The 24,084-nt window shown below is 34.1% G+C and overlaps 1 protein-coding gene across 3 annotated transcripts; it reads left to right on the forward strand.

The window, feature by feature from the left end:
- Window positions 1-1,824: 1,824 nt before the first annotated feature.
- Window positions 1,825-14,570, forward strand: aqp4 (aquaporin 4). 3 transcript variants are annotated; one of them, XM_051137814.1, is made up of 6 exons: window positions 1,825-1,841; window positions 2,291-2,382; window positions 5,593-6,013; window positions 6,463-6,627; window positions 10,413-10,493; window positions 13,622-14,570. In XM_051137814.1, exons 2-6 carry the CDS (start codon window positions 2,351-2,353, stop codon window positions 13,892-13,894), a joined length of 972 nt encoding a protein of 323 aa, XP_050993771.1. In that variant the 5' UTR covers window positions 1,825-1,841; window positions 2,291-2,350; the 3' UTR covers window positions 13,895-14,570. The 3 variants fall into 3 exon arrangements, with proteins under 3 accessions (XP_050993771.1, XP_050993770.1, XP_050993769.1); XM_051137812.1 differs by lacking the exon at window positions 1,825-1,841 and adding an exon at window positions 3,113-3,439 and having other exon boundaries at window positions 2,283-2,382; XM_051137813.1 differs by lacking the exon at window positions 1,825-1,841 and having other exon boundaries at window positions 2,216-2,382.
- Window positions 14,571-24,084: the final 9,514 nt, after the last annotated feature.

Below are 24,084 nucleotides of genomic sequence, written 5' to 3' on the forward strand. Positions count from 1 at the left end.
GTATTTAATTTTTATTTTTTTTTTTTTTAAAGTAAATAACCGATCATTTCGCTAGATGAGACCCTTCTTCCTCGGCTGGGATCATTTACAACCACATTTGGGATCGTTTGAAGCCGCATTTAAACTGCCTTTTGGAAGTTTAAAATTGGGGCACCATAGCAGTCCATTATATGGGGGAAAATGCTGTAATGTTTTCTTCAAAAAACATAATTTCTTTACGACTGAAGAAAGACATGAACATCGTGGATGACAAGGGGGTGAGTAAATTATTTGTAAGTTGTTCTAGAAATGGACTTCTAAAACATGAATGAACTGAACCACCAATGTAAACATCTTCATTTTGAAATCAGATGTATTTTTTTTTTTTTCTTCTTAACTACTGTTTTTGCAGTGGTTTTGTTTAAGAGTATGTTTACTGAGTATGTTTGTAGTATATGATTTCTGAAGGATAATGCGAAACTGCTGAAAATGTGGCTTTACCAGCACAGGAATAAATTACATTTTGTTGTATTTTGATTAAATTAATTTGGTGAGCATAAAAGATTCTGTCAGAAACTTCTGAAATTTACCAAATGACTCCTTTATCCAGGCTTTAGATATAAAGCGTATAAATTAGTATAAATTAGCGTTAAGTAGATTATCACAGAGAATGTCATCACATCTCTTTAGCTGTTTGACCTTTGACAATATTTCATATTAATACTTTAAATATGATTAATATGTATACCAGTATAATTCATTATTTGATAATAAGCATGGAAATTGATTCTTAATTTCAGTGGTGGCAAACGCTTCACCCATTATGATGCTGTACTGTAAATACAGATAGATAGATAGATAGATAGATAGATAGATAGAAGTCAAAAGTTTGTACCTTGTACAGTCTGCAAAATGTTAATTATTTTACCAAAATAAGAGGGATCATACAAATTGCATGTTATTTTTTTATTCAGTACTGACATGAATAAGATATTTCACATAATAGATGTTTCCATTTAATCCAAAAGAGAAAATAATAGTTGAATTTATAAAAATTATGCCATTCAAAAGTTTGCATACACTTGATTCTTAATACTGTGTTGTTACCTGAATGATCCACAGCTGTTTTTTTGTTTGTTTTTTTGTTTAGTGATAGTTGTTCATGAGTCCCTTGTTTGTCCTGAACAGTTAAACTGTCCGCTATTCTACAGAAAAATCCTTCAGGTCCCACAAATTCTTTGGTTTTTCAGCATTTCTGTGTATTTGAACCCTTTCCAGCAATGACTGTATGATTTTGAGATCCATGTTTTCACACTGAGATCAACTGAGGGACTCATATGCAGCTATTACAGAAGATTCAAACACTCACTGATGCTCCAAAAGGAAACACAATGCAGTAAGAGCCGAGAGGTGAAAACATTTTGAATTGAAAGATCAGGGTAAATGTAACTTATTTTGTCTTCTGGCAAACATGTAATCTTCTGTAGCTTAGGGCAGTAATAAATGAAAAAAATATATATGCGTGTGTGTGATATTTAGGCAAAATAAGAAAAATGAACACATCTTCATTCTGTTCAAAAGTTTTCACCCCTCAGCTCTTATGGCATTGTGTTTCCTTCTGAAGCATCAGTGAGTGTTTGAACTTGCTGTAACAGTTGCATATGAGTCCCTCAGTTGTCCTCAGTGTGAAAAGATGGATCTCAAAATCATACAGTCATTGCTGGAAAGAGCTCAAATACCAAAGAATTTGTGGGACCTAAAGGATTCTTCTGAAGAACAGTGAGTAGTTCAACTCTTCAGGACAAACAAGGGACTCATAAAAAACTATTACTATACAAAAAACACAGCTGTGGATCATTCAGGTAACAACACAGTATTAAGAATCAAGTGTATGCAAACTTTTGAATGAGGTCATTTTTATCAATTATTATTTTCTCTTGTAGACTGTATGGAAATGTCTTTCATGTGAAATATCGTATTCAGGTCAATACTAAATACAAAATAACATGCATTTTGTATGATCCCTCTTATTTTGGTTAAATAATCAATATTTTGCAGAATCTACAAGGTACTGCAATTATGAAAACTTTTGATTTCAACTGTAGATAAATAGATATCTATCTATAGATAGAGATAGATAGACAGATGTGTTTTATGGCCTCTAATGGCCTTCTACAACTATGCTGTGTGATACAATGAAGCATGTGTTGTGCAAGACATTTCACTGGTTTTGTCAGTGCTGTCAGATCAGTTGTACCGACAGCTTCATATCTCTGTGCTGTGGTCTCTCGGCTCTGATTTGACCATGAAGAGCCGGTAACACGACACTGAGAGAAGAGCACACTGAGCTGCCAGTCAGTCTGAGGAAGGAATGACAAGCTGTGGAGCCCTGGACAGATTCAGGTGAGATACACCCATAATCACTAGCATGTTACTATTGTACATGTATATTTTACTATGGTTGGTTCGTCTGGTTGGTTTATTTGTAGAGTCTGTAGTATGAACACCTAAATCATAAATATAAAAAAAAATACAAAGAAATGTCAAAATATGCATTAAATTAAACATGAAAGACTGAAATAGTATTTTCTTGTAAAACATACAAGACACTCCAATAAACTTCCAACAGTTTTTACAGTGTAAATGAATTAAAATGTGCATGAATAGTCTGTTCTGTTTTATGTTGCATTGGTGAAGAAATGTTATAAACATAATTATAAACTGCAGAAGCTTTACACTTTTTAGAATAAAGATTTGAACAGCAATGTTTGGCTAAAAAATGGAAAATGTTTTATTATGAGCTCACTGGTGAGCGAGTGTATGAGGTTCAAAAAAAATTTCATAAATCAAAGATAAATCAGGATTATTACACATACACCTAGGGAGTGTTAAAATGTCATCATATGAACTGTCATAAATGAGCTAGGCATACAAGTTCAGCCTTATCACATTCATGGACTCGCTGCCATTACTATTTCTTTATTAAGTCTTTATTTTTTTCTGATTTACATTTACAGTTCTGCTGGGTGTTGTTATTGATATAGTATTTGTACTATAGTAATTAATTCATACACTACTTAAACTTTACTAATATTTACTAAAACTAATATTGTGCTACCTGTTTCTCATGCAGCGCTCAGGGAGGGAAATATCATAAAAGCTCGACGCAAAGGCATATTTCAGTGAGTTAATGCTGGCGTGTTCTTTGAAGCATTAGTTTTGATCAGAGCAGCGGGGAAACGCATGTGTGTGTGAATCAGAGGGAGGAGAAGCTGAACACTCAGACCCACACGCATATTGATCATTAAAAGTGGGCGCGTTGTAATAGATTATCACGCCTACAGCGCGATCCTGGTTCAGATATCTTGCCGACTTCTCCCACTTGAGAGGATGCTCGTTCAGGGATGACCAAAGAGTTGTCGCAGGACTCTGTTCCAAACAGAAGTTGTGGTTTTCTTCGGTAAGTTTTGTTTTGATTTTGGCTCTGATATTAAGTTGTTCGGGCTTGTGAAGTGATTTTTATGTTCTTCAGCCACAGGGGGTTAAATGTTCACTTGAGGTTCAGGTGGGTACACCTGCCAGACAACATCGGTGATCCCCGAAATAATCGTTCGTTTAGAATCATTCGGTCATCAAGTTGTTTTAAAGAGAACTGAGTCGTAGAATGTTTATCAATGCATTATTATTTAAATTTGGCTGCATTTATTGCATCTTAAACCAGAATAAACTGGTTTGCTAGTCTTACCTGGTGTCCTTGACTGATCTTAAGAGAGGGTTTGCGTACTTTTTAGTTAGTTAGGCTAGTTTAAACATTTTTTTTTTTTCCCAACTGGAATGTAAATTAATATGAGAAATTCTTAAATCTTCTGCAGTATAAATTGACCTTGGTGAGTAATACAAGTTGTGAACGTTTTAGCCTAATATTTATTGATGTTTTGCTAAAAACAATGGTAACCATGGTCATTTTGTGTAAATGCATAATAAAAATATGTATTTTTATTATATATATGTTCCTCAACACTTCTAACCATAAGATATTTTGATCTATCTTACCTCATGATGTTTATAGTTTCATTGTGATTAGTGTTGCTAATTGCTTCTATATGCATTTTTCTGATGTACACTGAACAGCTGTCGTATGGTTAATAATAGATCCATTTTGTTTATGACTCTTTCTGGAATTTTTCCGTTCCTGTGCACTATGGAATCTTTGTAAGGAAAGTGAGGCCACTCTAATTGGATAAATTTCCACTTGGAAGGAGCGCACAGATTAACTGCATGAGGAAACACTTTAAAATCATGCAAATAGAGATAAAAACACTATTAGAGTCTTTTAATAATAAATAATGGATACTTGAAAATATTTTTTCTCAGATACATATTCTCACTCATAATAAATGCTTTTGGCCTCCACACATTATAACAATTACATTAGGGTTCAAATGTCCACAAATTAAAATCTGAAATAATAATAATAATAATAAAGTTTTAGAAACTTTAAAAAGAAAGATTATGACATAAAATGTAGAAAAATTGTGTCAGATACTGTACTGTATAAATATGTACATTTTTGACACTGATAATGCACACAACAACCAGAAACATAAGGTCCTATTTGGATCACCGAAAATCATGCTAGATCATGATCATCAGGTTTATTCCAGTTTGTACCAATAAACCAAATACTAATTCTGAAATTTAAAATTTCATTAAAATTTTTAATGCGATAATCAGTGCTGGGTAGTAATAAGTAATCTACTTTATGCAATGCATGAAATGTATGTCAGATACCAACAATAAAGTACTTGTAATTAGATTATATTACATTTTTAAAATGACCATGATCAAATTACAGTTACTTTTATTGTGGATTACATGATTACATATTATTCACACAAGAAGTTATTCATTATTTATTTATTTGACCTAATTCTTCCTTTTTCTTTCTTCTTTTACAAAGCAGTTTCAGAAACCCTGACATAATGTAATGTTTAATGCAGTTCATGTAGTTGAAAACAAAGAATGTAATATATTTTCTTTCTCTTCGTGTTTTTATATTAGTATACAAAACTATTTACATCTATGTAATAAATAAGTTTGGTCAAAAGTAATCTAAAAGTAGCCGGAATACATTACCTAAAATGTGTAATCTAATAGGTTATAGAACTACAGGTTTCGTCATGTAATTTGACTACAGTTTGTAAGTAATATACCCAGCATTACAGATATTTGTATTGAAAAAATGAGTGCTCTCAAATGATTAATTGCATCCAAAATAAAAGTTTTTGCTTACATAATACATGTGTGTGTACTGTGTATATTAATTATGTAAATACACACACTTGCATGTATACATTTAAGAAAAATATGTTTATATATAAAAATTATATGAATGCATGGACGAAATGTAAATGAATGAATGAAAATGTGTAAATATTTTCAAAATATATAATGTATGTGTATTTATATATACATAGTAAATATACACAGTATTCACACATATATATGTAAAAAAATTTTTTTTGGATGTGATTAATCGCATGTGATTAAAAATGCAAAATAGAAGCATTTATACTCATAGTCTTATATTTGCTCTCATTTTGTTCCTTTAAGGAGGTGTGTGTCGTCTTGCTCCTGCAATAACAGTATCATGGCAGCCTTCAAGGGTGTGTGGACTCAGGAATTCTGGAGAGCTGTTTCGGGGGAGTTTTTAGCCATGATAATATTCGTACTGATCAGTTTGGGATCCACCATCAACTGGACAGCAAAACAGGAGAACCCTCCACCCGTCGACCTCGTCCTCATCTCTCTCTGCTTTGGTTTATCCATCGCAACCCTCGTTCAGTGTTTCGGGCACATCAGCGGTGCCCACATCAACCCGGCTGTCACTGCGGCAATGGTTGCTACACGAAAGCTGAGTCTGGCAAAGGGTGTGTTTTATTTGCTGGCACAATGTCTGGGGGCAGTGGTGGGGTCAGCCATCTTGTACGGAGTGACACCAGCTTCAGTGAGAGGAGGAATGGGAGTGACTTCTGTAAGTATGTTTAATTAAATGGACAGTTCACCCAAAAATAACAAATCTGTCAATATAGGCCTGGAACACAGAAATCCGTAGGGTCCAGTTTTGTTTTGGACCCTATTGAATTTTATTGAGCAAAAACACTTGAGACAAACTTCAAAATATCTTCATTTGTGTTCCACTGAAGGAAAAAGTCATACAGAATGACACGAGGGTGAGTAAATGATGACAGAACTTTCATTTTTGGGTGAACTATCCCTTTAAGGCATTGGATTAAAGTTTTACACATGATTAAACCTATTAGTAAAGCACTCAGTAACCCAAATTAAGCATGTCACATTAGTGAGACCCCTAAAATTTGTAATTGGTAGGGGCCTCCAGGAGAATAATTGAAAAACGCTGGTGTCAAGGAAGCGGTTGAAGAAGTTCACTCTATACAAATAACTCACTATCGCCTCCTGCAGGTCAATGAGGAAATCTCCACTGGTCATGCAATTGTGATAGAGCTCATCATCACTTTTGAGCTTGTCTTCACCGTCTTTGCCACCTGTGACCCCAAACGCAATGATCTCAAGGGTTCGGCAGCACTGGCTATTGGTCTGTCAGTGTGCATCGGCCATCTGTTTGCTGTGAGTATTGATTAGTATAGTTTCGGTACATTTCAGTTGCTTTCCAAGGCATGTTTCTTGTGAGTGCTTTAACTGTTTAGAGATGATATTTTCAATCCCGCACTGTCAAGCACATTTTTAAGCAGTACTTGAAGATCTTTATCCTTTAAAGATTAGCCTCTTGAGGTGTATCTGCTTAGTTCTCCTTTGGAGAATTTGTAGCCTAGCTACGATCCCAAGTGATGGTGTTATTTCCATGCCAATAGTCCCAGCAGAATCTGCAGATGAGGTGTTTATATGAAAGCTCATTTGTGTTGCTAAGGATGTTGGCAAGAGAGCAGGATGCCCTCTACATGCCCTTATGTATTTAGGCCTGGCGCTGGTACAAACACTATTTAAGAACCTTTAGAGCAGATTTATGATTTAAAAAGCCAAACCGCTGTCACTCAGCTCATTCATTCTTCCCATATTTTCATGATAAATCTTCTCTCACATTTACATTTCTTCTCCTTGCATCTCTTCTCAAAATCCCAACCGAGGCCGATTGGAAAAATGGACATTTCTGCAAAATTATATTTTGTTGCTTATTGCAAGTTTTGCGACACTTTCGATATAGAATGTCTAGTAAGTGGTGCTAAAAGCATGTTTAGTTTTAGCGTTCCAAACCTGTAAGACCTTCGTTCATTTTTGAAAGACCAATTAAGATATTTTTGATGAAATCTGAGAAAATAGTCCATGTAACATCAGCGGTTCAACCTTAACTTTTTGAAGCTACAGGAGTATTTTTTGTGCGCAAAGAAAACAAAAATGACAACTTTATTCAACAATTTCTTCTCTTCCGTGTCAGTCTTCGACGCACTTTCACAAGAGTACCACTATGCATGGGTTCTGACGTAAAACCTGGATGCGCTACACCTTGTTTACAAGCAAAGGACTGTACACGCATGTGTTGTGGTACTGTCGTGAACGTGTGTCAAAGGCTCACATGAAAGGGTAGAGGTAGAGGTAGACCGATGAATCGGCATCAGCCGATTGTGCTGCATATTAGTTTGATTAACAGGCCGGCGCATCTGCAAGCAGCTAAATATCGTTGTGGAACACGTAATGCTGCCTCTTACATGCAATTCAGATGACTTTCCTCAATAAATGTGTCTGTGGGTCCAACATAGCCTCCACAACATCATTGCTGGCGGCCAGTGCACTTCAGAGTAGTTACAAGCAGCAGACTGTGTGCAGAGATGTAAACTTTCGGTGAAACACACTCACACATCTTCCCATTATACAGTGTAACACAGTGTAAATAAGAGATTGATTGTGTAGTTAGTGATTGATTATATGAGTAAGCTCGGCCAGTTTGCGCTATACATGGGGCGGCCTTTGCTCGGTTTCTCTGCATAATCCATTCACAATTTGAAGTAAAGTTTTGTTTGCCTTAGAGGATAAAACGTCCACGTATACTGTTTCAGGAATGACTAATGCAAGTGAATCTGCTAAATTATTCCGCTAAAAACACGAGTCATTGCTATGATTGACTGTGATAACTGTAGCAGTGGACAGAACAAACTATCTGACAAGCTGACGTCAAAATAGAGCTCTACATTAATACAGAGTAAATTCAGTGTATCAAAAATACAGAAACAACACGTCTGTGTTGGCTGATTATATAGCATCTTTTACAGTTAAAGGTAGAACTTAAGGCAATGTTTAAAAATGTATTTTTTAACTTAAATCTCAAAATATTTCAAACAATGCATTATTATTTAATTGTACATGCTAAACTTTATATTTCAGTACAATATGAAGTACAAAAATGAGCTATAACAGTAATTTTATAATATATCTAAAAGCAAGATGTGAAAACTAGCAAGAGGAAATGGTAACTGAGCTAATTAGTGTTCCTCTGCTGCCATCTACTGGATATAAACATCATTTCACGTAATTTTCAACTCCTGAATCTTTGTTTTCCATCAGGATTTTTGGCAGTTTTTTCATGTCATCTTCATAAATTAATCTTTAAAGGAAATTTTACTGCACAACTAGAGAGAGAGAGAAAAAAACTAATATAATAAATAAATAAACTAATATAAAAATATTAAATAAAAATATTACTGTCTACTATTGTCTACTAAATTATATTTTTACTTTTTTATAATTTATACTTTTTTGTTTTCTGAAACTTGATGAATGCTGCTAAGTGACTTTTTAATTGCGTGAGCACTTTGTTTTACTTAAAATGATAAGTAGATTTCAGATTCGGCCAAAAATATAACGGCCAAAAAATCTGCATCATATGTCGGCCATCGGCTACCCTGATTTCTAAGTATCAGCACTGGCATTGGCCAGACAAAAACCCATACTGGTCGACCTCTACATGGAAGAGAAGAAGTTGTTGAATAAAGTCTTTATTTTTGTTTTCTGTGCACACAAAAAGTATTCTCGTAGCCTCATAACATTACGGTTGAACCACTGATGACACATGGACTATTTTTACAATGTCCTTACTACCTTTCTGGGCCTTGATTGTGTCAGTTGTGTTGCTGTCTATGCAGGGTCAGAAAGCTCTTGGATTTCTTAATTCTTAAATATCTTAATTTGTGTTCTGAAGATGAACAAAGGTCTTATGGGTTTGGAACGACATGAGGGTGAGTAATTAATCACAAAGTTTTTGTGTGAACTATCCCTAAGTTGTTTTTTATACTGCATAAACCACATTTTCTGAAGTAACAATGCCATTTTAACCTGTTTCTTAATTTTTATTGAGTGGCATGACTTGTACACAAGTCCTGCACCAGGTGCGCTACCAAGCAAGTTTACTATGTCAAAAAACCCATACAGATGGAGTTGGTTATGTGATGAAAACATCAAAATGTCATAACATAGTATTTTGCAAGAAACTGCACCAAAAGAAGTCCTTATTAAAGGGATAGTTCACCCAAAAATGAAAATTAATTACTTACACCCTCATGTAGTTCCCAACCTGTAAGACCTTTATTCATCTTCAGAACACAAATTAAGATATTTTTGACTGGCGCAGACTGTTGAAGTCATAACAAATGTGACGCAGTTGTTATTTAACTATGATTATACACTTATTTGGTTTCTATTGAAAAGCGAAAGTGTTCTAAAAATGTTTGTTAGTGTATTTAAGATATTTGGATCTTAAGTCTAATGTTTAGGCATTTATATAGAAGGTTTCTGATTTTCTGGATTCATAATGTGAAACGTACCGATCATAAAGTGATGTAGTAATATCTAAGTGGTCTAAGTTTATGTTGTTTATCTGTTACAGTTTGACCACACACAGTCACAGATACAAAAACACACATACAATGATGTACAGCAAAGCTACTTTAATCCAAAGTCTGTAAATTGTGAGTTCTGCACAAAGGAAGTAAAGGAAAGAAATAGCAATTACTAGCTTACTACCTTTCTGGGCCTTGAACGTGTCAGTTGCGTTGCTGTCTATGCAGGTCAGAAAGCGCTCAGATTTCATCAAAAATATCTTAATTTGTGCTACAAAGATGAACAAAGTTCTTACGGGTTTATAACGACATGAGGGTAAATAATAAATGACAGACTTTTCATTTTTGGGTGAACTATCTCTTTAATCTGTAATCTGCACCATAATCAAAAATTGTGAGAAAAGGAATAAACGTTGCTAGTGTTTTACTGGCAGCAGTGTTCATTTCAGCTGGAAACGGTGATGAATTATAAGTACTTTTTGGAGTTTCAACATGTTTTTCCATTGTCCCTATTTTTCTTGCAAGTTCATAACAAATATAACAAGTTTTGTCTGTTTGTTTCAGATCCCGTACACTGGAGCCAGTATGAATCCAGCTCGCTCTTTTGGGCCTGCGGTCATCATGGCAAAATGGCAGGACCACTGGGTAAGATTTACGCAGTATCTTCTGCGTGTAGATAAACAATGCGAAGACTCATTAAGTTCTTGCTAATTCCTGCAGTGATATTTATGTGCATAAAGACTGAAGGTCAGCAAGGCTTTTGAAACTTTGGTTCATAATAGTGAAGCTGACAAGAATTTGATTCAAGGCCAAAACTTATTTAAGAAGAAAATTTTGGCTTTGTTTCACTCATGCATGAGAGACTGAGCTATATTTGGAACAACAAGGCGTTTATCTCGGACTGACCACAGACCTTTGGCATAAAGCTTGAGTTACTGCTTAATTAATTTTGAATATCTCAGTGTATTATAACATTTCTTGAACTGCACTAAAATTGTACTGAATATCAGTAAGGTTATATATTGCAGCTCTCTTGCTTGTAGGTTTAAATGTCATTCTGCTTGAAAGATTGCACAGCAGTCAGAAACCAGACAGATGTAGCATTCAAAACGACACTGGTACATAACACACATGCACATATGAACGTTATGCATCATCATGAGTGGCGCGTCTGGGTGACTGCTGCTGTCATCACGTTTGATACAGAGTCTCCTCATTGGTGCTGTAACATTAGAAAGGTCAAAACATTTCTTTCATGGAGTGTTTACCGCACTTGCAGCAGGCTACACATGGTGCCCTTTTCAAAGTGTTGGTGTGAGTTTCATCAATGAAAGATTTTGGAGATTATGAATGAAAGAAATGCATCAGGGATAAAGCCACGTGAAGGCCAAAGTGGTACTGTTACACTGATGAGAGCTGCTGGTGATCATTATACTGTAATAGTTTGGAAATAATGTGATAAACCAAATGAACTGCATTTTGGGCACAGGTGTGCGCGGCGCTGTCGAGGGTTGTGAAGGGTAAACGTATCTGTCCTGCACTATGCAGTGGGTTGCACCCACTTCTATTTCTGTCATCACAGCAGTTAGTAATTCAGGTTTGGCACAGTTTTGGAGTCAACATGCATATATCAGATATATAAGAGGATATAAGAGAAGCACAGATTTTATTGGACTGAAAATATAATGGAGTAAAGGAAATAAAAGGTCAACAAAGATTCACAAAAAAAATACAGAGAGTTAAAATAACTAATACACTGTGGGTTTCAGAAATATGAGTAAAAATGCTTGTTTTACATTTTTAATTTAATACATTTTCATTGCAAAATTATAATGTTAACATAACAATTTGAGTGAAGTCCAATTTTAAAAAATCAATTTAAAAGAAATCTTGAATATTATAGCGCTGACATACATATAATAGTAAATATTCTATTTTGATATATATTAATTTCTACCTTTCTACTTTTTTTCACATTTTTCCAAATCCGAAAACTTAAAATAAAAAAACTGAAAAAGTTTAATACTGGTGCAGACTCTGAAATGTGTTATTATATGATAACATTTTGTTAATTTAAAAAAAAAAATACTGACTAATTTTAATTAAATATTAAATAAGTATTAAAAGAAATCTGAAATATACTGCCACGGAACCTACATTCTAATGTTTCTTTGTTTCTATTATTATTATTTTCTTAAAATTGGAATTAAAGTGAAATGTTTAATTTAATTTAATTTAATTAAAAGAAATCTTAAATATACTGGTACAGAATCTGAAACATGTAATTAATTTTACATGATAACATTTTTCATTAAAAAAAAAAACTTAAAAACAATTTGAGTGCTTAAATTAAATTTGAGTGAAATCCAATTTTTAAAAAAAATGATTTAAAAGAAATCTTTAATAATATACATTATCATACAATATTAAATATAATAAATATTTTTATATATTAACATTTATACCTCAAATTTTTCCAAATCTGAAACAGTTTAATTAATTGATTAATTACATAAAAAAAATACATTATACATGAATAAAAACAAAATGTTAAATATTATGTATTTGTGCAGAATCTTAAAAGTTTACATCATAACATTTTCTCACACTTTAACACTTTCTCACAATTTGAGTGAAAGTTTAAATTAATTGTATGTAAAAGCATTGAAAGAGTATATAATAAACTGGTGTAGAATTTTAAATAATACTAATAATTTCATATAACGTTTTTTTTTAAGTAACATTTCCATTTGTGTCCATAAGTGTTATTAATTTTACATGATAATATTTCTTTCTTATTTTTTACTCCTTAACACTCAAAATTTGAGTGAAATGTTTAAATAATGATTAAATAAAACTTAATTATATTAAAGTATTAAATGCACTGGTGCAGAATCTGAAATATATGTTATCCTTTACATGAGAACATTTCTTTAATTTCTTTTTTCTTTCTTTAATTTAAATTCAACACCCACAATTTGAGTGTAATGTTAAATTAAATTAAATTAAATTGTTTTTTTTTAAAATCTTAAATATACTGGTGCAGAATCTGAAATATGTGTTACTAATTTTACATTGATAACATTTCTTTAATTTCTTTAATACTCACATTCTGAGTAAATGTTTAATTAATAATTAAATTAAATTAAATTAAAAGAAATCTCAAATATACTGGCATAATCTGAAATATGTGTTATTCATTTTACATGATTACATTTCTATAATTTCTTTAATACTTTCTATTCTGAGCAAAATGTTTAATTATTGATTAAATAAATTAAATTAAATTAAATTAAAAAAAGAAATCTTAAATCTTAAAAAAACTGAGAAATATGTTTTAATTAATTTTACATGAAAACATTTCTTTAATTTAAAAAATTGACGTATTAAAAGAAATCCTAAATATAGTGGTTACATGATAACATTTCTTTAATTTTTTTCGAAATCTTAAAGCTCACAATTTAAGAAAAAAGTTGAAAGACATTTTAAATAGTTTATACTAGTGCAGAATCTTAAATATTTTGTGTTGATTTACATTGTAACATTTACGAAAAAAATCAAAATTCTAGGTTAATTAAAAGAGATTCATTAAAAGAAATCTTAAATATATTTTGGTGCATAATTTGAAATATTGTAATTAATTATACATCATACATTTACTTTTTTTTTCATTTAAATGAGATGAATTCCAAATTTTCAATGTAGTTTCAGAGTTTTGGACCCCACCGTACTTTTTAATAACAACATTTATTGTTTTTCTCTGTCTTTCTCAGGTGTACTGGGTGGGCCCTTTAATAGGGGGCATCCTGGCTGCCGCTGTGTACGAATATCTATTCTGTCCCGACCCTGACCTGAAGCGGCGCTATGCCGACGTCCTCTCCAAGGGCCCCTTCCAAATCGACCCGTATCGGGTGGTGGACATGGACTCGTACCCCAACGAGCAAGCTCAGCTCATGGCCAAGCAGGCAACGATCAGAGTGCTGGACCTGGAGAGGGCAGAGAAGAAGGAGAGGGAGGCGGCTGGAGAGGTGCTGTCATCCGTATGACTAGTGAGAGGCACTGAGGAGGAACAGCACAACACTTACAGCATTAATGAGCTCAAAGAGACGGATCTGATCTAGAGTCACACAGTGTGCTTGTGTACAGATCCTCTACTGAATGACTCACAACACTTGACTTTAATCATTAAGAATGAGCTACGAACCACCTAATGGTCTCGCTTAAAACGCTCTTCCTTGTATGCCAGTCACAGGCCATAGATCTCATATCCAATAGAATCCTCTTTGAAGATTTTAGTCAGTCACTGAACATCCTTTAGCAGATGCACCTCATCAGCTACTGAATCAATAACTAAATGGGGTTCCCACATCTAAGCAAATGTAACGCTTTTGTTTGGTCTACGGGTTATTACCTGGCAATCAGGGTTGAGATTAGATCATCACCATAGTAATGCAGATCATTTTCCTTCTCAGTGCACTCTATGAATTAACCCTTTCTGTCCTCAGCTTCTCCCTTTTGAATCGAATGCTGTTTAGACTATTTTTATAGGTTTTTCTTTAAGGTTATTAATGTTATGTCTTTACATAAACTATGAAATAGTTATAGCTATTTTCTATTTGATCTGAAAATGCATGATTTGTCTGATTATGATTTACTTCTGTATTCACCTTCTGCCTTTTAAATCTAATGTTGCTTTGACTATTTTTATATTTTATGTTTCTCATTAAGGCTATTAATGTTACATCTTTGTTTCTATTAAACATCTGTATATTTGCAACCCTGGATGATTTTTATTTTATTTTTTTGGTATATATATATTTTTGCCCAAAATGCATGATTTGTCTGCCTATGCTTTTATTTTTTGAAATCACAAATATTGTGTCCTTTCACCTTTCCTCATTCTCTTTCTCTCATGAAAACATGTAATCATTGAAAAATGTTGCTAGTGTAATATTTAAGATTAATTTTCCTTTCAAGCGTTTAGAAGTTTTTATTTAATTTGATACGTCACAATCAAGCATAATCAAGTCTCAGTTCTTTAATATTAATAGCCAACTTGTTATAAAAGTATGTTATTTTATGCTTATTATTAAACTAATGTGTTGGATCTATAAAATTAAGTATGTTACAGTGCCTTGCGAAAGTATTCATACCCCGTTATTTTTTTCACATTTTATGTTGCAGCCTTATGGTAAACTGCTTTAAATTACTTTTTTTCACGTCAATCTACATTCCATACACCATAATGACAAAGCACAAAACAGGTTTGTAACAATTTTGCAAATTTATTAGAAATTAAAAACTTAAAAGATTCCATTGCATAAGTATTCATACCCTTATCTGGGACAGTTAAAATTTAGGTCAGGAGCATTCATATTGCTTGTAGATGTTACTACACTTCGAGTGAAGTGGCAAATTTAATTAAATCGGTATGATCTGGAAAGGCACACACCTCTCAATAAAAGGTCTAACAGCTGAAAATCCATATCAGAGCAAAAACCAAGCCATAGGGGGAAAAAAACTGCTTGTAGAGCTCAGAGACAGGATTGTGTCAAGGCACAGATCTGGGGAAGAGTTCAGAAAAAATTCTGCTGCATTGAAGGTTCACAGAGCCATGTAGCCTCCATTGTTCATAATGGAAGATGCTTGAAACAACCAGGACTCGTCACAGAGCTGGCCTCCTGGCCAAACTGAGCAACTGATGAAGAAGGGCTTTGGGTAGACTGGTAACCAAGATCCTGATGGTCACTCTAGTTAAGCTCCATGATCATATATGGAGACAGGAGAAGCCTACAGAAGGACAAACATCACTGCAACACTCCACCGATCTGAGCTTTACAGAGGTGTGGCAAGACTCAATCCTCTCCTCAAGTGAAGACACATGAAAACACACTTGGAATTTGCAAAAAAGCTCCTAAAGGACTCTCAGAGTGTGAGAAACAAGATTTTCTGGTCTGATGAACCTCAGTTCCAAGCATCATGTATGGAGGAAACCAGGCACTGCTCATCACTTGCAGAGTACCATCCCAAAAGTATAGTGTGCTGGTAGCAGCCTCTTGCTGTGGGGCTGTTTTTTAGCAGCAAGAACTTGTAAGAGTAAAAGGAAAGCTCAACACAGCAAAATATAGAGATAGCCTTAAAGGAGAAGTCCACTTCCGTAAGTCCACTTCCAAAAATTTACAGATAATGTACTCACTCCCTTGTCATCCAAGATGTTCATGTCTTTCTTTCTTAAGTCGTAAATAAATTATATTTTTTGAGGAAAACAGTTCAGCATTTTTCTTCATATAATGGACTGATATGGTGCCTCAATTTTGAACTTTCAAAGTGCAGTTTAAATGTGGCTTCAAACAATCCCAAATGTGGTTTTTAAACGATCCCAGCTAAGGAAGAAGGGTCTTATCTAGCAAAACGATCGGTTATTTACATAAAAATAATACAATTTTTATACTTTTTAATGTCAAGCGCTCATCTTGTCTTACTCTGCCTGGACTCTGTTTTTTGGTTCATGTCAGTTAGGGTACGTCGATAAACTCCCATCTCATGTTCTCCCTCAACTTCAGAATCGTCCTATATCACTGTTTTACCTTTTTTGTTGAAGGGTGTTTGATCTCGTTTGCATGTTCGCTTTGCAAAGACTGGGTCGGTACTTCTGCAGTGATGTAGGATGATTTTGAAATTATTTTTGAAGTTGAGGAAGAAAATACAATTGGAGTTTTTTGACATACCCTAACTGTCTTGAGCCAGAATACACAGAGTTCAGGCAGAGCAAGACAAGATGAGCATTTGAGATGAAAAAGTATTTAAATTGTATTTTTTTAATGAAAATAACTGATCGTTTTGCTAGATAAGACCCTTCTTCCTCAGCTGTGATCGTTTGAAGCCGCATTTAAGCTGCATTTTAGAAGTTCAAACTCAGGGCACCATACCAGTCCATTATATGCAGAAAAATGCTGAAATGTTTTTCTCAAAAAACATAATTTCTTTACGACTGAAGAAAGAAAGACATGAACATCTTGAATGACAAGGGGGTGAATACATTATCTGTACATTTTTGTTTTGGAAGTGGACTTCTTTTTAATGAAATCCCAGTCCAGAGCATTCAGAACCTCAGGCTGGGCAGAAGGTTCACCTTCCAACAGGACAATGAGCCTAAGCACACAGCAAGAGTAGGCTTATAGACAGCTCTCTAAATGTCCTTAAGTGACCCAGCCACAGCCTTGGCAAGAACACAATCAAATATTTCTGGAGAAACCTAAAAATGAGCATCTGCCCCCATCCAACCTGACAGAGCTTGGAGGAGAAAAGGTGAGGTGAAGAATGGCAGATCATTGCCAAATGCAGAAGTGCAAAGCTTGTCGCGTCATACCCAAAAAGGCTTGAGGCTGTAGAGGTACTTCAGCTAAGTACTGAGTTAATGGTATGAATACTTATGCAATGTACTTATTTCAGTTGTTTTATTTTTAGTAAATTTACAAAGTTGTGACAAACCTGTTTTGTGCTTTGTCATAGTGGTGTATGGAGTGTAGACTGATGTGGAAAAAACTAATTTAAAGCAGAGTTTAACATAAGGCAGCAACATAATATGTGGAAAAAAAAGGGGGTATGAATACTTTTGGAAGGCACTGTATGTATATGATTTTTTACATAATAATTTTAAAATGGTAATAGAATTATACTATATTATTCACCCTTATTTTACCCATGGCAATTTATAAATTTAACATGTCTGGCTTTCGGTGTCATTTCCAGCTATTGTACAAAACAGCTCGTTTTGCTGCTTGATATTGCAAACTGGTGCTCTTACCATATTATTTTAATGCATTATCTTAATTATCAACACAGTGGTTTGTAGTTCAAACAGTTTTACCGTTTACTGCACTTTGTTATTGTTCTCTTTGTATATGTCCCCCTGGCTAATGAACCGGAAGTCTCGCTCATTCACAAAAAACGGCTTACTTCCGCGTTGAAAAATAAAGTGTATTATTATGAAGAAAAGTAACTGGAATTTCATACGGAAGCCCATTCCACACACAAGAGTTAAAAAATAAAGAGCTTGTGTAATTCTTGTTTGTATTTACACCTTTTTACCAGCAGAGGACAGCACATCCTTAAATTGCGTCGTTACTCTGAAACTCCAGTAAAGCTGAAGCTCGTTTGTTTATTTTTTTTTTTTAATTGAGAATAGCCAGATTTCTGCCGATATTTTTAAGGAAGTTTTTGCTTCCAACATTTTTCAAACAAAGACTCTCTTGTAGAATGCCTTATTGCTAAGTCATTCTCCTTCTGTTGGCCTGTTTCACTTTTATAACATTCCCATTCTGTCACTTCCTGGAGAATGTGTGTGTGGTCATGGAAACTCTGGAATTTTTGTTTTAATAATTTTAATACTGTTTGATGTTAAAAAAATCTGACCTGAAAAAATCTATATAATATGTATAATATATATATATTTTTCCAAACATGGATAACTCCTTTGAGTTCATTAAACAGCACAGGAATCCTGTTGTATATATGTATAAATCAGAATGGGAGGGAGTGAGGAAGAGTGCGCACTGTTTATATTTTTATTTATAATTAAGAAGGTGGTTAATCCCAAGGCTTTTGACTGTAACAGAGGCAGCCCCCCACTCTTCAATCCCTCCCTCAGCTATTTATGGAAATTTAAATCTTAATTGCTCCATTTAAATTAATTGGAGAAAAAAAAAAACTCAGCAGTTAGTCTGTTAAAATATTTATTTTCCCATGTGACTACAAAGGAGATGCTCCATCATAACGCACATAGAAAGCTACCCAATACTGACTACCAGCATCAAAGCTTTTTAGAATGAGTGTGCATTAATCCAACTTCACAGACTCACAAATCATTACAGACATTAAACACCAAAACAAGTGATGAAAATTGCAAAAGCACAGTCAGTCATTTAGGCCGATGCACACATAAGAAGCACACGCGTGTGATGCACATACACAATGGCACGAAAGTTTGATGCAGTGACAGTTGAAGCCAGGGCCAGAGGCTAAACACAATAAACAATCTGATGATGAATATTCATGCAAGCTCACACTGTGGTTTTGTGTAATATTAAGCAACCCGATGAATATTCCTGGAGACAAATTAAAGTGATGGGCTGTGTGTGGAAGGTTGTATCTACATCTTCAAGAATGCCACTCTGATCTTGCTGATTGTAATATATACAAACCATGGTTTGAAGTGTTAAATAGTCTAAGGACTTGATTTAAATACAGAGGCCTTCGTCTGCAAAACGTATCGACCTTTCTGGAAAGTCTCTTTAAGTGACTCAAAGCATAAATAAAAGGAAACAGGTATAAAATAACATCATCAGGGCCTGTCTCAAGCCCTGATAATGTTATTTCATACCTGATTTTATTATTTTTATTTAACTTTCTTTCTCTGGACAGGTCACCTCAACAGAACTCTTATGTATTTTATGTGTCATGTAACAAAAACATATTTTATGTGACCATGTGGACTGAAAATAAAGCAATAATCCACAATACACAGTGTCTTTACAATCTTTACGATATGTTTGTTATGGTGAAAATGATCAATTGTATTGCTTATTTGTAAAATCTTATTCATAAAAGAACAATTAGGGGTTCCGCCTAGTAGTATAGTTAATTTTTTTTTATGTCTACTACAGAGTTTTTGTCAACTAAAAATTTTTTTCCAGAAAAATTTTTGTTTGTTTTTGTTTTGTCATCTAAACAATCAGTAGGCTACTCACAGCCTTGTTTTCATTCCTGGCACTATATGTTCACTAAAAATGACTAAAAAGTGACTTCGTAAATAATAAAAATGACTACTAAGGGACATTTTTCAGTCATCTCAGTAGCAAAACGTGTCCAAATTTACCTTAATTCACCAGTTACTACTTCTGTCCTTTACAGTTTTGTATTTATTCCTGTCAAAAATTTAAAAAAAGGCACAAAGGTCACTAAAAATGACTAAAAAGTGATTTAGTAGATACTAAAAATGACTACTAGGGGACATTTTTCAGCCATCTCAATAGCAAAACGTGTCCAAATTTACCTGAATTCACCAACTACTACTTCTATTCTTCACAGTTCTGTTTTTATTCCTGTCAAAAATAAAAAATGGCACTATAAAATCACTAAAAATGACTAAAAAAGTGACTAAGTAGAAAAAGACTACTAAGGGACATCTTTTACCCATTCATCTCAATAGCAAAAAAGTGCCCAAATTTACCTGAATTCACCAGCTACTACTTCTATCCTTCACAGTTTTGTATTTATTCCTGTCAAAAATTAAAAAAAAAAGGCACAAAGGTCACTAAAAATGACTAAAAAGTGACTTAGTAGATACTAAAAATGACTACTAAGGGACATTTTTCAGTCATCTCAATAGCAAAAAGTGCCCAAATTTACCTGAATTCACCAACTTATATCCTTAACAGTTTTGTTTTTTTATTCCTGTCAAAAATGAAGAAAAAAATTGTACTAAGGTCACTAAAAATGACTAAAAAGTGACTTAGTAGATAATAAAAATGACTACTAAGGGACATTTTCCCAGTCATCTTAACAGCAAAAAGTGTCCAAATTTACCTCAACTCACCCTACTACTTCTATCCCTCACAGACTCGTTTTCCTGTCATAAAATAAAAAATGGCAATAAGGTCACTAAAAATGACTAAAATGACTTTGTAGACGCAACAAAATGGCTAATAAGGTCTATAGCAAAGCAATTTTACAATCTGGCTCATTAAAAGTGCTGTTAATGTCCGCTCCCTGATTTTTTTTTATGTTGTTGTTTAGAGCCTATGAGTCTCAGAAACAGGTGTAGGCCTAATATCATCTGTTTCACGGATATTTGTTAAATAGTGACATTTAATGTGTTTTATTCCTAATTTTAATAGCTGTTAAATTGTATTCGAATGCAGATATTATATGCAGTCTTATATATCTATATGCAGTGCTTTTATCAGCATTTAAAATGGCTTGGAGTGCGGCTTAGCCAATCAGAATTGAAATCCGTTCTATAATTAAAGTTCTAAAATTACGAAAAACAATGTCATTTTCATTCTCACCTTATCATGTCAACATCAGGGATTAATATACCTGCAGACACGCACGCATTCACGCAGACACGCATTGTCTGCTTCTCTCGCAGGCAAACATGCATCACATAAGTACACCATGCGGAAACTCTGAGAAATGGCCGTTACTCAGGGAATTTTGAATTTTAAATGGCAAATCAAGCATTTAACACTTTCACCCTCCTAATAATTTATACAATAAACAGGAGCCTAAGTCACTTCCTTAATAATTTAGACATAAGCTAATGTTGATTTATTCAGCAGGGCTAGTGCCAGCAGGAGACCCGGAGGAGCTGAAATGTGTATTAAAGTAGGACAGAGGCAGCCGGCGCCATAATAACATTTGGATAATTTTATTATGGCTCACGGCTCAGTTCATTTCCCCTTCTGCTCGCTGCATGAAATTGTTTGATTCTCACAGTGCCTGGAGTGAACTGAGAAGGTGCCACACACGCACATAAACATATGCAAACACACTTTTTCGCGCAGTTCGCAGCACACCTACCTACTCCCTCATACCTTCTCTCTTTCTGCCACGCGTTCCTGACACACACACACACATTCAAAATCTCTCTAAACACACACAAATGGTTCTCGTGGCTCTGCCTGACACGCAGAGAACAGGCAGATAAATGATGTGTCTCATTACCGGAGATGCGGAAGAGTGGCAGCACTTTCAATGAGAATGGACTGAGATTAATACCCTCTATCATCCCTTCTTCTGTCAGAGAGATAGACAGCAGGAATTGGAGAGTGAGGACGAATGAGAAAAGAAAAAGACAGAAAGAAAGCTGCCTGCATTTGTTTAACTAAAGATGAGATGCTGATGGTAAAGTCTGTCTCCATAGACCAAGACTGGAACAGTGGAGTCAGCCATAATGCTCCAGCCTCAGGGCTGTGTGTGTACGACCATTTGAAATGTCCTGTTGTCATTCACTATCCTACCATCTTTTCTACTCCTTTTTTCTTTTTTCCTAATAGCATGCGTAATATGTAGCTTATATTCACCTTTTTTCGTAAGCCTATGGGTGAGACTTCTGGTTCATTATCCGCTATAAGAAAATAATGAGAAGAATTCAGAATAACAACATGCAGTAAACAGTAAAACTGATTGCACTACAAACCAGTGTGTTTATAATTAACATAATAACATTAAAATAACATGGTAAGATGCCAATTTGCAATACCAAGCAGCAAAACGAGCTGTTTTGTACAGCTAAAAATAGCAGGACACATATGTGACCCTGGACCACAAAACCAGTCTTAAGTCGCTGGGGTATCAAAACTTAATTTTTGATTAGTAATATGCATTAGTAAGAGCTTCATTTGGACAACTTTAAATGTAATTTTCTCAATATTTAAATTTTTTAGCACGCTCAGATTCCATATATTCAAATAGTTGTATCTCGGCCAAACATCAATCGAAAGCTTATTTATTCAACTTTCAGATGGTGTATAAAGCTGAATTTCGAAAAATGGACCCTTATGACTGGTTTTGTGGTCCAGGGTCACATATGAAAACAGAAGCCACACCCATATAATTTACAAATGGCCCACGCTGCTTTTGGGTCATTCTACAGAAATGTCCACTTTTGGTATGGCAAGATGCCTTAAAATGTATTTCTTTTTCTAACATTTAAACTTTGACCACATTATTAGATTATCTTTTGACTTTATGAATACATATAAATGACAGATTTTGTTTTAAATCTTTTTTGTGCAATTATTTAAAGACCACATGTACCATGTTTTGTCACTGGTGTTACCTTCTTTGGCAGTATTAAAGGTTTTTATGAAACATTATTTCTCAATGTTTTATTTCAGCACATGTTGTCAGAGTTATGGAAAAATAATGAAAATGCAAGAAATAAGGAGATTGTGTTTTATTTAATGTGACAGGAAAAAACACAGTGACACAGTGAATCACCAGTGACATATGACCTGACATACTGTTACCCAAGGAAGGTAACACCAGTAAAATTTTTCATGAAAAATGCATTTTACAAAATGGCTGCTGCAAAGGTATCAAACCACATGTTGTCAATCATGGTATACTCACTAAATTAAGTAGTTTAATCCATTTGTATTCTAGTTTTTTTACAGTTCCCTAACAATAAAGTAGGTCACACCAGTGACAACTAAAAAATTCATATGAAATCATGAGATAAATGAGAAAATTACTGATAATTGAAAAAAGACAGTGGACTTAACATGGGCCTTTTTTCATATATCTTTAGGAAATCAGAAGAAGGAAGTCAAGTGATGTCATCAGTGTGATTTTTATTTCAAAACTAACGTTTTTTGTTAAACGGTAACACTGGGGGACCACTACTTTTATTATATCTTTTATAATATTTATTCAGCATTTAGTTTTTTTATGCCATTTACATCATATAAGAATACATCATTGTATTTTAAATGGTAGAAAAACCAGTTTTTGACCTCAAAATAAAGCACTTTCCCTCTGTACATGGTATGGGGACAAGTGGTTTTGTGGTGCTTGGATTTCTATATAATTAATTTTAAAACAAATATTTCCACATTAATGGCTCAAGAAGTTGCTCAAATAAATGTTTTTTTTAAGTGTAATATTTATGTATAGGCTAGAGACAGAAAAAAATAACATTTCCATAGAATGACCCTCTTATAAAAAAATGCTGGATAGCATCTGACATAAACTGACATTTTATCAAGGTTGTGACTGTGTGAGTAAATATATATTGAACTAATAAGCCATTTTATTCATAGTGACATTTCCAAAAAAATGAATATATTCAACAAGTAACACCAAAACTGGTGAGAAATAAACACTCTGGTTCACGGTTCATATTTTACACAAAAATGACATGCGGAGTTTCCACACCTTTTGAGCAATGAATCTTCATGACATTTTTGTGACCTTCCCAGTTAGTTGAACTGGGTAAGAAAGTATTTTATAGAAACTGCACAACCGTTTCTATCTAATAGAGCTGGGCAAAACTATAACAAAAATACCATAATAATGCATATAAAATAAGATTTTTTTAAAGAATATGTTAATTTGCATTAACGTTTCACAATCACAGTTTTATAATCCCCCAATATTTACAGGTTTTGCATAGCCTTGACATAGGTTTCAATCTGTTTAATGGCCCTCTCCCCCTCTGTGAGCGCGCCCG

Source organism: Labeo rohita, chromosome 20 (genome assembly GCF_022985175.1).
Source record: "Labeo rohita strain BAU-BD-2019 chromosome 20, IGBB_LRoh.1.0, whole genome shotgun sequence".
Taxonomy (NCBI): Eukaryota; Metazoa; Chordata; class Actinopteri; order Cypriniformes; family Cyprinidae; genus Labeo; species Labeo rohita.

What these genes read in the sequence shown, in the direction of transcription:
- aqp4 (XM_051137812.1), top strand. Translation starts at nt 3,384, where the DNA reads ATGACCAAAGAGTTGTCGCAGGACTCTGTTCCAAACAGAAGTTGTGGT. An exon ending in GAGGAATGGGAGTGACTTCT is followed by an intron (nt 6,014 to 6,462) that starts GTAAGTATGTTT and finishes CGCCTCCTGCAG; the next exon opens with GTCAATGAGGAAATCTCCAC. An exon ending in GCATCGGCCATCTGTTTGCT is followed by an intron (nt 6,628 to 10,412) that starts GTGAGTATTGAT and finishes TGTTTGTTTCAG; the next exon opens with ATCCCGTACACTGGAGCCAG.